Source organism: Nuphar pumila, chromosome 4, assembly GCF_984573655.1.
Source record: "Nuphar pumila chromosome 4, dmNupPumi1.hap1.1, whole genome shotgun sequence".
Taxonomy (NCBI): Eukaryota; Viridiplantae; Streptophyta; class Magnoliopsida; order Nymphaeales; family Nymphaeaceae; genus Nuphar; species Nuphar pumila.
Genome location: NC_143252.1, coordinates 341768 through 358228, shown reverse-complemented (window position 1 = coordinate 358228; position 16461 = coordinate 341768). Strand labels below are relative to the sequence as shown.

Here is a 16461-nt window from a genome sequence, read left to right as displayed (position 1 = left end):
GCGCAAACTGAAAAAATAAAAGAGAAAGAAAGTTACCTAAATCTTTTTTGAGTACCACAAGTAATAATAGCATAAGGATCCGATGTGCCATTTATGTTAGCACCAATAAGATTTTTTGCTGCCAAGAGTTCCAACTGCAACAAGGAAAATGAAAAGCTCTTGCATGAATAACCTATCTTGATTAAGGTACTAGGTCAAAAATTACTCAATAGATGGACTGACTCAGAAAGTTAACAATATACTTTCTTGCAGTGGAAGTTACTTTTTCAGAGAAAATAGAATATCCAACATATAGGAAAGAATACCTTTATTAGATAGGAAGATGAACTCTGTGATCCCACTTTCAGCTGGACCATCTACAAAATAAGTGGACAACTGCATGTCAAACAAATGCAAAATTATGTCATGATAGAAAAGATAAATCAAAGTATCATTTGTTGCAGCAGATCTAGGCAAAATATAACCCCTGCTACACTTGAAATTTCAATGCAGAAAAACAAATTTTTAGGTTTGCTGTTCACATGGTTCTACTTTCACAAGACAATTGCAACAGTTTTTGAGCCATATGACAAACAATAACATGATTTTCATGATTCATGACCAACTCGCTGACCATTATCTATGTCATTGATTCCCATGTCCTCATCTCCTTAATAATAACAACACTAATAACAATAATAACAAGAGAAGATCCCCACTCAAGAATAAGAAATAGAAGCAGCCTACTGAAAACAGCGCATGCAATAAAAAAGAACAACAATTTCATTGTAAAAATTTTCAAACTAAGAGTGATATTGATGAAAGAAATTAATTGAAAGAAAATTAGGAGATATATTCAAGCCAACAGCCCAGCTAAGTGTGAAAACTGTATCTTCCTTTAGTATTTGATATAGTTTCTGCTGTAAATCTGGTATTGCTGCACAAAACAGGTTAAAGATTAGAGGATTGAAGAAATGCAAGTAGGAATAGAGGCAACACGTTGAGGAAGCAAGGAGAGTACCCAATTGGGTATCTCATGGATTTATTTATACACGAGTCCCTTGCTTGGTGCCCAAGCTACAATATTTATTGATCTTCTAACCTATCCAACACAACATTAAGGGCAAGTTTGAAACAGCGGAGAAGTTTCTCCTCTCCAGGGTGAAAAAAAATCACATGGTCCCCCACGTGATTTTTTTACCCTTATTTTCGAGGAGAATAACCTCCTCAAAAAACACTTTTTGAGGGGGAACTTTTAACGTGTTTGATGGTGAAGGTGGGCCCCACAAAAAGTAAATTTTTTTTTCTGGGGGTGGGTGCTGGGGAGAAGAAAAAATCAGTGCCATCAAACACGCCCCTAATACTACATTCCCTGATGAAACCACCCCTATCTAATCCAACACAACATCAAGTACAAAACTTGGGCCATAAGTTACAACATTTGAACAAAATTAACAAATATAACAACTACGAGCATGGTTTAAGACCATAAAGAGCTTGCATTTAAGAGCATTATGTCGTATAAATGTCAAAGGTTTAGTCATGATGTAATAACCTCAAATTATTTTTTTTATTTAATTGAAATTATCTTAAAATGATACATAATTTTCTGAGTTTGGGCCTGGAATCCATGTTTCGGATCCAGGATCTATAAAGGGTCCATATACCCGTGTAAGATATATATATATATAGTAGAAAAAAAATCTAACTCAAGGATCCACAGTTGGATCCAACTTACGAATCCACATCGCAAGGAAAAGACGCGGACCCAACTCGAGGTTGGATTCTGGGTCTCGGACCCGGGTCGCGCCCTATGTAAAGAGTTAAGTCAAAAAAAAAAAACTACCCGATAAGTCGTGTGTTAGGGTTCACTTTGAACCCTAACACGTCGAGAGAGAAGGTTGGGGGCGGGGTTATGTGCGCAGCCGCCGGGTGAAGGGAGGGAGGTAACCGACCTCCTTCTGTTTCGGAGCACCCTCCTACAAAGACTCCTCCCACACCCCTCTTCCCCTCACGCTCTCTCTCTCTCCCTCTGTTTCTCGAACCGTGAAGAAGAGGAACGGTGGTGGTTCAGCAAAGCCTCAAAAAACAGGGAAAAGTCCCAGAGAAGGTAGGGGTTATTGTTTCTTTTCTTTGTTTGGGTGTGTCAGGTGTTCGAGCATTGATGTGGGTTACGGTGAGACCCTAACTCGAATGAAAAAAAAGGGTTTCCGATTTATGAAAAGGGGGTTTCGAATAATGAAATGGGGGTTTCGATTTACGCTATAGGGGTTTTTGAATAATAAAAGGGGGTTTCGATTTATGCAAAAAGGGTTTTCGATTTATGCAAAAGGGTTGTCGATTTATGCAAAAAGGGTTTTCGATTTATGATAAAGGGTTGTCGATTTATGATAAAGGGTTTCGGATTTGTGTTAAAAAGTTTCTTTTTGGATTTTCGAAAAAGGGCTTTCGGATCTCTGATAGGGACAGATGCCCTGAAATCGTGAAACAGGGATTTCCCTGTTTTCATTTCTCTGAGCGGTTGTTTTCGGATGAATACTTCATATTTTTTTTATGACAGGCCTTATGGTAACCGATCTGCCTTGTTGATTCTTTCATTTTATGCACGTTGTTAGTGATGTTTGTGCATTTAAGTTTTGTTTATAGTAAAGTTTTGTTCTGCGAAATACAACTTGCGTAATTTAGCTTCTGTTAGATGAAGGGTGATTAATGAATTTGTTGGTTCTTGGAAATTTCAAGCTAGCCCTTGTACATTGATGCATTAGGTTGCTAAAATTCCACTCTACTTGTTTTGACAAATCTGATATGCATGCTTCTTTTAATCAGATATGCTTTGCCTTATTTGACATGCCTTCTCGTCATATCTTCTGGTCAGATATGCTATGTTTTTTTTTTCTGATATATTGCTGGAAATAGCCCATTATCCAGCTTCCTATTCTTAAAAAAATATATTTTGACGTTGTGAGGATGGTAGTACCAGCCCATAGAATGATGGTTGTATTTGATCAAGGTACAGGCTGAACCGGGTGTATAAATATGTGTTTCCAGAAAAGTTAATGTATTTAATTTGTTGACTATCGAAATAGCACTGAAATTCAGAGCATTTGGTCTAGTGGTATATATATAGTGTAGGGTTCAAGAGTGGGTAATCATAGATACATGCTTGATGAAAGGAATAGCGGTATATAACTTTACATTTACCTTTGAGTGACTCACCTTGGAATCTAACACACCTACAAGGGTTAATGAATGAACCCATAATCAAGCCTACGGGTCGGTTCAAGGCTGGCACAAGAGTTGTCAAGGTTTATAAAGTAACTACACTGGTAAATTGAAATATAATATTCATGCCTAACTAGTTTAAAGGTACCGGGGCATTCGTTCTTGACGGTTTAAAAGTACCGAAGCACTCTGTGTGGGTTTGCACTGTAATGTCACGTATTTTCACACACAGCCATTTTGAGATGTTTCTCGAAAATTTGGTTGTCTGAGAGAAAAATCGTTTGAGGATCGATTTTTAAACTGATGCCTTTGAGTCTAGGCTTGACTCAGGTCTCATCGACGAGGTCGAGGCAAGCCAAACGAAGTGTGAGAAAGAGTTTTAATTTAAACTTTTAAATTCAAGCAAAATTCGAGCGAAAATCAGGTTATTTTCAGGCAAATTTTGTAATTTCGTAGTCGTGTAATATATCGTTGGATGCATCTCGAAATTTTAAGTGCAACGATGTCTTGTTTTCTGATTTCGAGTTCTGGTTTGCCCGAAAATCGCATTTTTCTGAAAATTGAGCAGTTTGTTGAAACGGATCCAGAGTTGGATCAGATTGGATCCAAGGCCTACGATCCGAACTAATATGGATTTGGGTTTTATTTAAGTCCTACTTTAATCTGGATTTAATCCAGATCTTGATCCATTTTTTTTGGATATGGGTTTGGATCTTGGACTTGGATCCGGATCCAAATCCAAGCCCAGCGTTTTTCCAACTTTAAATTCACTGTAAAGCCTTAATTTGAAGTCTAATAAGGTTGAGAAGCCTTTGGGGTTAATTTGCTAATTTTTGAAAGTTTTTAGATAATTTTAATTAATTAATTAATTAATATTAATTCCGAATTTTATTTTGGGGGTTGAGTAGGACTCTTTAAAAGAGTCTCCAGCTTAAGAGAGGTTAGGAAGGTGTTTTAAAAGAATTGGAAGTTTTTGTTTTGAAAAGTCAACATTTTGTAGTATTTTCAAAAAATTAGGAAACTAGAGGGAGGAGAGAGTTTTCATCTTTTTGGAAACTCTCTTAGAGGGCTGGAGAAGAAGGGGTGACCTCTCCTATGGGGGCCTATAAAAAGACTTCAAAAAGAAAGTGAAAAGAGAAAGAGAAGGAAAAAAATGAAGAGATAGAAAGTAAGGAAAAGAGAGGTAAAAGGGAGAAGAAGAGGAAGATATTTGATCTTTTTCAGTCATCCAACTCTTGATCCACCATTATTTTCCTTCGATTCACGCAAAGGTACGGGTTTCTCTTTTGACACGAATGAGGAAAAAGAACATGAATGGGATTTTCATGCGAGATTTTAGTGAATACCCATGGAAATAGAGTAAATTTTAATATTTACTCAAATATGGGCATTGTGTTGTCTTTCCGGGTGTTGGTTTTGGAGAAAACATGCATATCAATATTTACCTTGGTTTATGTGTTGACGTGAATCCCTAAATCGGGACAGATTTGCCATGCTTAAGGCATGTGCAAATCTGTTCCAGATTTGGTACAGGTAAAGCCTTCAAACAGGATTTTGTTTTGATAAATAAAATATAATAAAAGGAGGATGCCTAGCTGTACAGTTCATGGCAAAAAAAATAAATAAATAAATAATAAAACGGGATGGTTCTAAGTATATCTAATGGAAGAGAGTACGCATAAGTGTGGATTTTCGTAGCTGTTATACTATACAGATTTACCAAAATGATAATATGCATATGTATACTTATTTAAACCTAACCTGTGCATATCTAAATAGCCTATTTGATTCACGTATATAGTCTGTGATATGCTCTCATAGTACATCTGTATAGTTGGGTTTTTTTGGCTTGAAACCATAGTTATTCATACTCATATGTGAATTTATTTCATTGGTTTGAATATGAATCTGTCTTTTTATGTCTTTTGAGTGCCCCAGTCATGAAGAGGGTATCATTTTTAGTTGACGTTAGGCTGGTCAGCAGTGGCAGATTTGCCAGGCATTGACAGAACTGCCAGGCCTGCCAAGCCATCGAGCTCGGTCGAGTAGGCTCGGTCGGTCGGCTGGGCTAGGGCTGACCCAACCGACTGGGTGCAGTCGACTATTGCACTACAAAAAAAAATAATATAGATGTTTTTGTTGGGTTTCCTGATGTGCTGACTGTCAGGCCAGTCGAGCCTGGCCTGACATGTCAGGCCCTACCTGTCATGGCTGGGGTCTGGTCGGACCGGACCAGACCCGGCCTTGTGCTGGCTGGGCACCTGGCAGCCCAGTCGAGTGGCTGACTGTGCATGCCGGGCCCTTTTCTGCCCAGTCGAGACTTTGGCTGGACTGATACATGACCTGGCAGCCTCATGCCAGGTCTGCCCAAGTCAGACCCAGCTGATTGGGTTCAGCTGGGCCTGAACCGAACCCCTGCCGACTGGGTTGGCTGGGTGCAGTTGACTCTTTTTGAGAATCCTTTGTTTACAAAATTAAAATTTGAATGCTATTTAAGTATTATTACATGTTTAAATTTTTAGACATATATAGAATTGATACATGATAAATTCCTTTAGTTTATGCATATTTCTTATGCTTGATTGAGCTTAAATGAAAATGCAGGATTTGCATGTTAATTTCTAGATGGGTTATGTGCATTAGACTTTGCTGCATGTATATAAAAGAAAAAAATATCACATGCTTGTACGCTTGTATATCATGCTTAATAGAAGTGTTAAAAAACAATTATTCTTATGTGCACGAGTACTCTTTCGATTGGTGTGTTTTGCATGTAAGACTTCGCATGAATGTTCACATGCTTAAACTGGACATTTTATGCTAAGTATTAATGTAAGGTGGTTTTTCTTATGCATGAGTATACGTGAAATTGATATGTTGATGTATGTACATAATTGCATGAGTGTTCGCATGCTTATGATTAATTTACTTTGCATGATCAATGTGCAAATGCAATGCTGGTTACATGTGCATTTGTGGGTATAATCAATTCCTGAAATTTAGATTATGTTGCATATGCATATCCGCATAAGAATTCACATGTCTCAAGTGAAGAGATTCATTAGCGAAAGCATGCATTTGACATGGATACATGTATTAAATGAAATCATGCATTGGACATGAATATGGGTAATGAATGAAAGCATGCATTTAACCTGGATATGGGTGAACTCATGCATATGCATATAAATATTATTGTCTCATGCACATGTAAAGATATGAGATTGACATGTTATTGCATAAAATGATTTCATGAGTGTTCACATGTTTAGTTAAGTTAATTCGTGAATAAAAGCATGTCTTGGCTCTCGTGTATACAGGAACTGGTTCATGAATGAAAGTACACATTGGGCATGATCATGTAAACTCATGCATTCGAAAAATAAATGGGTGCATTTGAATATTATTGTTTCCTGCACATCTCTGAAAATTGCATGTATGAGTGTGCATTGATAAGCATGTGAAAGGCATGCATAGTGGCATGTGATTGATGATTTTTGCATATGAATGCATCGATGATCAAAATGGATCATCCTGGGTTGTGTGAGCCTTGAGCATGTATTGCTCTTTGTTTTAGTAGTTAAATGCATTGCAAAAATCAAATGTGATATCATTGTTCTTATTGCACTGTTCCATGATGCCATGGGTTGTGGTCTCGTGAAGAGCTTGGCATGTTTATTTGCAAGCTTACGTTATTAATTTTGCATGTTGATTTGCAAATGTAAAAGAGACAAATTAATAACGAGATAAAAGAAAGTAAAGAATAGTGTAATTTATGTTTCCTTGATATCCCTTATTTAGTGTGGAAATCTTGGATATTGCGGTTTTGAGAAAACCGTGAGGATACTAAAACTCTGTGTGCTTTGTTGTTGCCCCTAAACCCGATATTGAGGTTCTTCTCCTAGTCACGGTTTTAGGGAGAATCCGTCATTTTGCCTGGAGGTGGCATGTAGACACAACTGTTGTTTTGGTATACCAAGAAAAGTGGCACTTGTGAATGCTGATGTCTCTGGTGTCCCCGACATTAGATACTGATTTCTAATGTTTCGATAGATAGTGTTGTTTCCTGATATCGGTCGAGGGCTAAGTTTGGAACCCAATAATAAAATACAAATTGTGTGCTAAGTTACTCTGAGAATTTAACTTGACCTCGGGGATTTTACCTGTTTTGAGTATCCGTAAGCAATGGTAATAAAAAGTGAAACTTAAATGTGTGTGCATCCTAATAGGGACACTTGAGCACAACTTCTTTTGTATTAGGTGAAATACAACACTAAGGTTCATTTTTATCCAAAAGTACATTCAGTTAACCCTAATCAAGTCCATTTTTATCTATATTATATATTTAAATACATAAATGCACACAAATACACAGTGTTAACTTAAAACTGTTAAAAATTTTATATATATATATATATATATATATATATATCCTCCCTGCACCCAAGTTTTTTTGAAGTGTTGCATCGAGGCATCCGCACCCGTACCCGCACCTATGTGACATAGCTCATGGGTTTGCTATCGATTATGCATGTGCGCTCGAGCAAATGAACTGCATATTTGTGCTAAGGTCATTTGGTCAACAGCCCAAGAAATACTGCAATGAGCCCAAGTTTTTCATTTGGAATTGCTTTTGCAGCATCATTTTTATTAATGATAAATGGGCCTCATTACTACCAACAAATACTATGTCATCTTAATCAAGCAGATTTATCATGATCCCATGAGCACCTATAGAAATAAACAATGAATAATCAACATTAATGAATAAAAGTTATGTAACCGCACTACTTTACAAAGCTCTCACACCATGCTCTAGAAACTTGGCTGAGTCCATAAATAGCACTGCTTGCATATGTTTTGCTTAAGATCCTCATGCAAGAAAGCACTTTTAACATCCATTTAGTATAGATTCCGACCATATGTAATGCTAGGGATAGAAGAACACAAACTATCCCCATTTTGACAATTGGACTGAATGTTTCATGGTAGTCTAGCTCATGAAAGGCAAACTGGGGTTAGGCAGACCCCTACCAGTTATACATCTATACCATTGGGTTTTGAACCTGCAACATCCCAACGCAAGGTCACGTGCACTAGCTGCTCCTACCAAACAAGTGGAGCCCCCGTTGGTTATACGACACAATCTTGGGTTGAAGCAATTATAAGCTTTATAATTATCATTGCAACCAACAAATCTGCAAACATCTTCTCTAAAAATAAGTTATATCTTAATGATTTATCAACTATGCACATAATGTATGCATGCAAAGGATCGTAAATGGGACTAGTCAACATGCATCTCACATGATATGGAGTGTCACCATCTAAAGCCTTTGATGGCAGCTTGTTTATTAAATAAATAGTTGTGTGGAATACCTCAGTCTATAGGTCTGCTCTAAGTTTAGATACACTCATCATACTAAGAGTTGTCTCTACCATGTGGCAATGTTTCCTTTCAGCGATGCCACTTTGTGCTACGGTGTGTGGGAAAGATTTTTGGCATTCAATTCCATTTTCAAATAGAAAGTTAGAAAAGTCATTAAAGGAGTATCCCCACCTCCATCCGTACATAGAGAGAATATTTTGCGAGAGCAATAGTTTTTTACAAGAGCTTTGAAAAATTGAAATACATTGAATGCTTCAAACTTACATTTTAGGAAGTAAATCAATGCATATTTGCCGAAATCATCTATGCATGTGATGTAATATATAAAACTTCCAAAATGATGGCTTTGCAAACATCAACTAAAGAGGAAATGAATCTCTTTTGTTGTCTCTCACAAAAGGTAATTGACTCTAGCATACTTGACAACTAGAACATAAGGAAAGACCACCATCAAGTCTTTTAATACTAGAAATAAGACCAACCAAATTCAATTTTTCCAATGAACTTGAATTACAATGGCCCAATTGTTTGTGTCGCAACTCATAGGCTTGACTATTTGATCCACTGACTCTAGAAATTAAAGCTTGACTCGAAGATGGAGATTCCTTCAGCTTGTACAGATTTCCACATCTTTTACCCTAAGCTGTCACAAAGACGTGGACACAAGGACATGTGACATGGGTTTGACTCGCAAATTTGAATTTTTTTTGGAAAATAGGACATGAAGACACGAAAATTTTTAATTTTTAATCAATAAAAAACTAGTTTTTGCTATTTTAATATTTAAAAATGATGTTTATTATGAAAAATAATAACATAATATAATTAAAAAGCAACATGGCACAAAACTTACTTTTAATGAAAAGGATGTTTTGAAAACACAAAAAGATATTTTTGTTTCTTTTTCAAGATTCTCTGACTTTTTTTTGTCTTTTCCAAATAAAAGGCTTAAACAAAATGCAGAAAACAAAAAGAAAAGGCTTTTTTTTAAGAAATCTGATGTCCTTTTTGAAATCTTCCCAATGTGGATGGAAAATGTTCAACTCATGCCTCTATTTTCATCATTCACTTTCTTTTATAAAACCCAACCTTTGTTGGTCACTCTTGGTTCCAAAGAAAGAGTCTTGTGATCAAGAGATTATTCGAAGTCCCTTGTAAAATTTTGTGTTGGAATGGTTTTTATAAAAATCCTTTTCAAATTGTGTTGTTTGTGCAGAACTGCAGTTCTCCTTCTCTTTCGAGATGTTTGTTCTATCTTTTCTTTGAACTTTGATTTCTAAATCTAATTAATCTTGCCCTTTCATCTTCTTTTCAGAAAATCAATAGGAATAAGAAACTAGCTAAGCGTCCTTAAATCCTCGGTTTTTTTTCAACTCTTGTTTTGAAATAATGGACCAATGTTGCCCCAAATAAAACTTTAAACACCTGGTTGTCCAACTGTGATTCCAAGGAAGAGAAATTATTTATAATAAGAGAGAAAAACAGTTTTTTCTTGCATTCACTTAGGCTTGAAAGACTTTGTCTCTATTTTGACATCACTTTGTCAGCGACAAGGTGATTATGGGCCTCATAAAATCCAAATACATGGGTAATGCCTCTCACTAACCAACCTTCTCTACACACAAATACATGATCGGAGCCTAATCCACCACGCTGCATACCAGGGAGATCGGTGTTGGTTTTCTCCTAGCACACATTTTTCTAACCGAACTTCTACCCACAAGGCAGACATATGACTAGAGCCTATCCACCATGCCATAGACCCGGGCAAGTATTAGCCTAAGTGCACCTCGCATGCCTTTCCTCTTTTTCAGTGCTTTGTGCATTTTGTGTGTTTTATTCTTTTGTGAGCTTTTTTTTATTATCATATTTTCGCACTTTTTCTTTCTTTTTCTGGTTTTCACAATTTTTCCTCACGATGCTTTCGAGACTAGACTTCAAAAGATTTTCCTATTTTTATTTTCTTAAGTATTGGTCGCTGCATGATTCTTTAGTAGTCTTATACCAATATCAAAAGCTTGACTCGGTTCCCCACTAATCCACAATTTCTAATTTCGAGTTGGTCCAAATGAACTTGGATTTTCTACCTCACTGTGGGTGTCCTTTTTATCATGATTTTTTCCATTCATATTCTTGGAAAATATTAATGGGATTTATAAATTATTGATTTTAGAAATGATAGAATGGTACACCTTGAGAACTTCAGATGATTTTCAAAAAGATTTTGAAAAATCTTTTGTGCCCTTAATCTAAGGATAAAACCTTTTTCAATGTGACGTATTGATCGGATCAGGAAGTTCAACTCCATTAACGTTGATAAGTCGATATGAGTTTGACAAGCAAGATTTGTTTTACAACAAAAGACCCCTCCCAATTGGGCTTCCATTTTCCCAAAAGGTGAGGACGAACACGTTGAATCTCTTTTAAAAACAAATCATGAACTACGAAGGATCTCTCGATTACAGACTTAGTGAAATGTCGAATAATCCTTCTCCTATGCCTTCCCTAAGCCATGTTGTCTTCATGCATGGGTCCTACATGAATACAAATGTTGGAGATAGTTACAAATATCGAGTCATAGCATGATCTAGCAGAGAAGCTGAATATCTAGTTTCTTGGTCCACTCATAAAGAACGGGTCATATCATGATCAAGCACAAAAGCTAAATATCGAGTCATGGCAGCAACAACCTCATAGTTGACATGGATAAGAAGTCGGTTACATGAACCAGATGAGACAGTTTCTAGATCAGTTTTATTTTGTGAAAATCAGAGTACCATCGAAATTTCATTGAATCTCGTTTATCATGGAAAGACCAAACATATAGAAATTGATCATCACTTTACTAGAAGTAAAATTGAAGATGATGAACTTGAAACAAGATTCATCGGTTAAGAAAATCAGATTGCAGATCTCTTCACCAAGGGTTTGACAAAGCCAAAGTTTTGGTATTTGAAATCCAAGTTGTCCATGGTGATTATCATGTACAACTTGAGGAAGGCTATTAAGAGATAATGACATTGGAGTTGGGTTTGGATATGAATCCACAACTCAAATCCAATACAGATGACGTTACATGTTGGTTTCCCTGTTGTGATAGGTTTCCTATTGTGTTGGGTCTCTTTGGTTCCAATATTATCCTTTGTAATTTCTATTTTGTAAAGTTTGTGTTATGTGCAAATATGAAAAGTCCACTTGTAATATTTTCTATATAATAAAATGGACAGACCCAATGTCCCCTTATTGGAAATCATTAGTAAAGGAGTTGCAACCCCAATCCTTGACGTCTTCTCTTCTTCTTTGCCTATACTCTGGAACATCATAAGGTATCAATTCTAATAATATGCCCAAAATGGCAAATGTGTTGCTTAAGGTGTTTGATGAGGTTAAGCTTGAAAATATATTCTAATTTATCATTGATAATGCAGCTAATTATAGGCAACAAGTAAACTATTGGCAGGAAATTATGGGAACATTCTTTTGGACCTATGTGTTGCTCATAGCCTAGACCTCATGCTTGAGGACATTGGCAACATGGATGAGATAAAACAAACAGTTGAATACTAACAGGAAATTACAAAATTTATTTACAATCATGCATGAATTTTGATTCTATTGAGAAAGTATATCAATGGTGCTAAGTTGATTTTGTAAAATCCAAGTTTTTACTAAAAAAATCGAATCCAGGTTGGATCCGACCAGATTCGGACCCGAGCTCCCCCCCCCCCCCCTGTGCTTCTATATAAACACGGGAGGGGGGGTTCTCCTTTTACGCAAAAGGGAACCATTGACTCTCTCTCTCTCTTCCCTGCGCACCATCCCCCCTCACCTGAGGCGCTCCCTCTCGCCGGAGTCGGAGTCCCCCTCGTCGACGACCTCTCCCTGCATGTACGACCCCTGATCCCCGACACTCTCTCCCTCTGTGCAGCTCCCTCTCTCCACGACTTTCCCCTTTCGCCCTGCACTCGCCTCTCTCCTTTCACCCCTCGCCCAACTCCTCCCCTGTGAAATCCTCCCGTCTGACTCTCTCGATCATCAGCGCGACATTGGGCCTCTCGTCGGAGCAGGTATATTGCTTCGATCCTCGCTTTTCTTCTCTCTGTCTCCTCGATTTGCAGGGAGGGGCGTCGCCCCCCTCCCTGTTCTCTCTCTCTGAGGGACGCCCCCTCCCTGCTCTTTCACTCTCTCTGCTCTTGTGTTGCAAGGGAGGGGCGTTGTGTAATGAAGTATGCGGAAGAATCAAGAATGCAAATGCATTCATAATGTCCAACAATGGACTTAGCACAAAGGCACAAAGAAGAAATCCACTAAAGAATAGTACGAAAGGCCTTGTAACAAGGCTACACACATAAAATAAACACTCTTTATTAAAGAGGAGCTCACAAAAGCAATACATACACAAGGGGGGAAAGCCCCTATTTATACACTTTAAGGGACAACAAGGGAGCTCCCAATAGAGTCGTTGGGAGCCCCCAACTATCACATTTGTGACCGTTGGGAGGGCCAACGACTCTATGGTGGGGCCCCTTATGTGGCTTCAAAAAAGAAAAAAAAATACAAAAAAGAAAAGAAAAATTAATACCCCTATCGGGTATTATGTGAAATGACCATAATTCCTCTATCGGGTATTATGGTGTATTTGACGAAATACATTATATATATATATATATATACATATATATATATATATATATATATATTAACACCCCTCTTCAAACTTTACGAGGAGATGACCGAAAGTTTGTCAAGGAGAAACAAGAAGCGGATAGCAGGAAGTGCTTTAGTAAAAAAAATTTGCGAGCTGATATTCGGATGTGACGTATGGAAGTATAACTGTCCCACGAAGATATTCATCACGAACATAGTGACAGTCTATTTCTATATGTTTGGTCTGCTCATGAAAGGTGTGATTGCTGGCAATATAGATAACACTTTTGTTGTCACAACAAAGCTTCGAGGCATCGGAAATTTCAACTCCCATATCTTGAAGAAGGCTTCAAAGCCACACAAGTTTCATTGTAGTGGTTGTCATAGCCCGGTACTCAGCCTCAGTAGATGATAAGAAGACTTTCTGTTGTTTCTTATATCTCCAAGCAATTAGCGAATCTCCTAAAAAGACAAAAACCAGTAGTTGAAATTCTATCATTTGGGTTTTCTCCCCCAGTCAGCATCAGTATAGGCAAGTAAATTTAATGAAGAGAGTGAGGATAGAAATAGCCCTTTAGTTAGAGTGTTTTTGATGTAGCAAATAATCCGAAGCATGACACTCATATGCACAGTTGTAGGAGCATGTTGGAATTGGCTAGCAGAGTGAACAGCGTGAGCGATGTCTGGCCTGGTGATGATCAGATAGGTGAGACATCCAATGAGTTGTCTGTAGGGTGTAGGATCATCCAGTAGAACCCCATCCTCCAACCGTAGTTTAGCGTTGCTAACCTCTAGAGTCTCCACCGTTTTGTTATCTGAAATTCCAGATTTGGAGCATATATCTGCAGCAAGCTTCATCTGTGATAATATATACCCTCGAGGAGAGTATGCAACTTCAATGCCAAGAAAATATCTGAGAAAACCTAAATCAGACATATCGAAGTTATCTTTTAACATATTTTTAACATCAATAATACCACTTTTATCAATAATACAAGGAATCAAGCCTCATACCTAAAAATACAATGGATCAAAAATTACATGAACCAAACCCAAAATCTAACATAATATCCCAAATAGACCTTATATGGGACATGGACCCTAAAATAATTATCCAATCCGATTACACCTGGACCTCCAAAGAGTGTGCATGTAACATATTCTTGTCGTTCCAGGTGTTTTTGTTTCGCCTTGTACCCGTGTCTATGTCAATGTGACATTGTACGTGATATGAAGAGATGGTCTAGTGTGTTCACATGGGTAATAATCCCAAGTAACAGGATGTGAATGCAGAAACATATATCTGTATATATGGTTGTGTCCCTGTATCCTAGTTTTACAGTATTCTCTCATCATTCCAGGTGTTTTTGTTTCATGTCTCCTACTTGCGTTTATGTGTATGTGAATGTACATGATACAAAGAGATTCTCTAGCTTGTTCACATGGGTAATATTCCCAAGTAAAAGGATGTGAATGCAGAAACATATATCTATATCTGTTTGGGTTGCATGAGATTAGGATGATTTCTGAATAAGATGAAAAAAGATTGAACTATGAAATTAAGATAATCTCTCATTTCAAAGATATATTTATGTGCCTATGGCCCAACATCAAAACAATCAAGCTGCTTGTATGTTGTATCAGCATTTCATGAAATTTATTTATTTGGACTAATTTATTTATAGAGCCCAAGTGCAACTCTCGGGTTTTTTGCTTATACATGTCTATGCGAGCTTAGGACTTTTTCCTAGAAGTCTACTTCTGATTTGTTTTTAAGTCTGCATAAGTTTATAAAAATTCCTACACGACATACAACAAAAACAAGCCTAATGACGAGTTTGATGTGCTCCCTTTGTAAGTTTGAAATTCGAACATGCAACAATGGAGCTTATTCATTGGCTACAAGAGCTTCAGCCGTGCACATTATTGCAAGTGTATTTCCATGTCCTTGAGAGAGTATAGCATTCCGGGTTTGTGCGCAATCCCAAACAAAGGACAGATCATAATCCACAAACTGTATCTATCATAGCATGTGGGCGCACAGAGAAGAACAGTCAAATTTCTGCATCAACAACTTTCTGCTTATGTTCATCTAAACATAATAGATAACTTTTGTATGCATTTACTTGTGTAATTTGAGAATTGTGAATAATCCTAAGCCAGGGCTTTCATACATCATCCAGGAGGTTATTGAACTCAACCCTCACTCTTTGTAATCCAACTTTTAAAGAGATGTTAAATTAGTAAACCCAAAGGAATATATCGACAAATATAATAATCTAATGTTCACATAAAATTATGTCTGGACACTACTCAGTTCCCAGAAGCTTTCGCAGGACACATCAAATTGGCAAAATTACTCACCAGAAGCAACACAAAAATCCAAAGGAAAAAGCCAAGCAATCCGAAAGGTGATCCGTATAACAGTTATGTTTAAGAGAATCTAACATCCTTATCTTTATCTCCTGATGCAACCGCCCGAATCAAAAGGTCCTGCGGATCATCGTCGCCGGAGCAACTGTTCCCACCTTCACCAGACGAAAGGTTGAGGAATAACGAGCACACGATGATGACGAAGAGTGCAGCCATAACGGATACCTCAACCTCCCACCATGAAGGGATGAGGAAGCCGAGCGCGATCTCTCCGATCGCCAGCATCTCATTTAATTCTCGCTCTGTTTCTCCTCCTTCCTTGCGAAGACTTCCGAACCCTTGGTTTGGGGTCCCCAGGGAATTCTTCGGGTTTTTACTAAAGTTAGGATTCGCGGGCCTCCGAGGGATTCCGATCGACGTTCCGAAACGGAAAGAGGGGGACGAATTGGGCGCACATTCTTTTGGAGGAAGACCGTATGGGATGACCGGAAGAGAGGTCAGACGCTTTAAACATTCTTGTTTTTTTTTTGCAGGCTCCTACAAAATATCTAGACTGTCATCGGTACGGTTAATCTGATCTGTTATTCTTCCCCTATGCGAACATTAAGTTGTCAAGATCTACGTTCTGTCATTCGAGCTAAAGCATATCGGACATCAAGTCCTTTCGTATTTATTAAGAATTGTTACTCTATGGGATCATCTGACTGACCAGTTGGCTCGGCTAGGCCCATGATACCAATGAACTCATTCAGAAACAGGGTTATCTCACTCCACAAAAACCAAAAAAATGTAGGTGTGTGGATTGCATCATTTTGTCAAGGCTTGAATAAGATTATCATTGATAGTCTGCT

The 16461-nt window shown here is 37.7% G+C and overlaps 1 protein-coding gene across 2 annotated transcripts in view; it reads right to left on the bottom strand.

The window, feature by feature from the left end:
- Positions 1–16088, bottom strand: part of LOC149838998 (BAG-associated GRAM protein 1-like) — a 186278-nt gene extending 170190 nt beyond the window's left edge. Inside the window, exons 1-3 of one of the 2 annotated variants that reach the window (XM_090002195.1) lie at positions 15686–16088; positions 306–375; positions 37–134 (exon numbers count right to left, since the gene is read on the bottom strand). In XM_090002195.1, coding sequence (XP_089858321.1) covers positions 37–134; positions 306–356 — 149 coding nt within the window. In that variant the 5' untranslated portion in view covers positions 357–375; positions 15686–16088. The remainder of the gene's footprint in view (positions 1–36; positions 135–305; positions 376–15685) is intronic. The other variant, XM_090002194.1, reaches the window with a different exon arrangement.
- Positions 16089–16461: the final 373 nt, after the last annotated feature.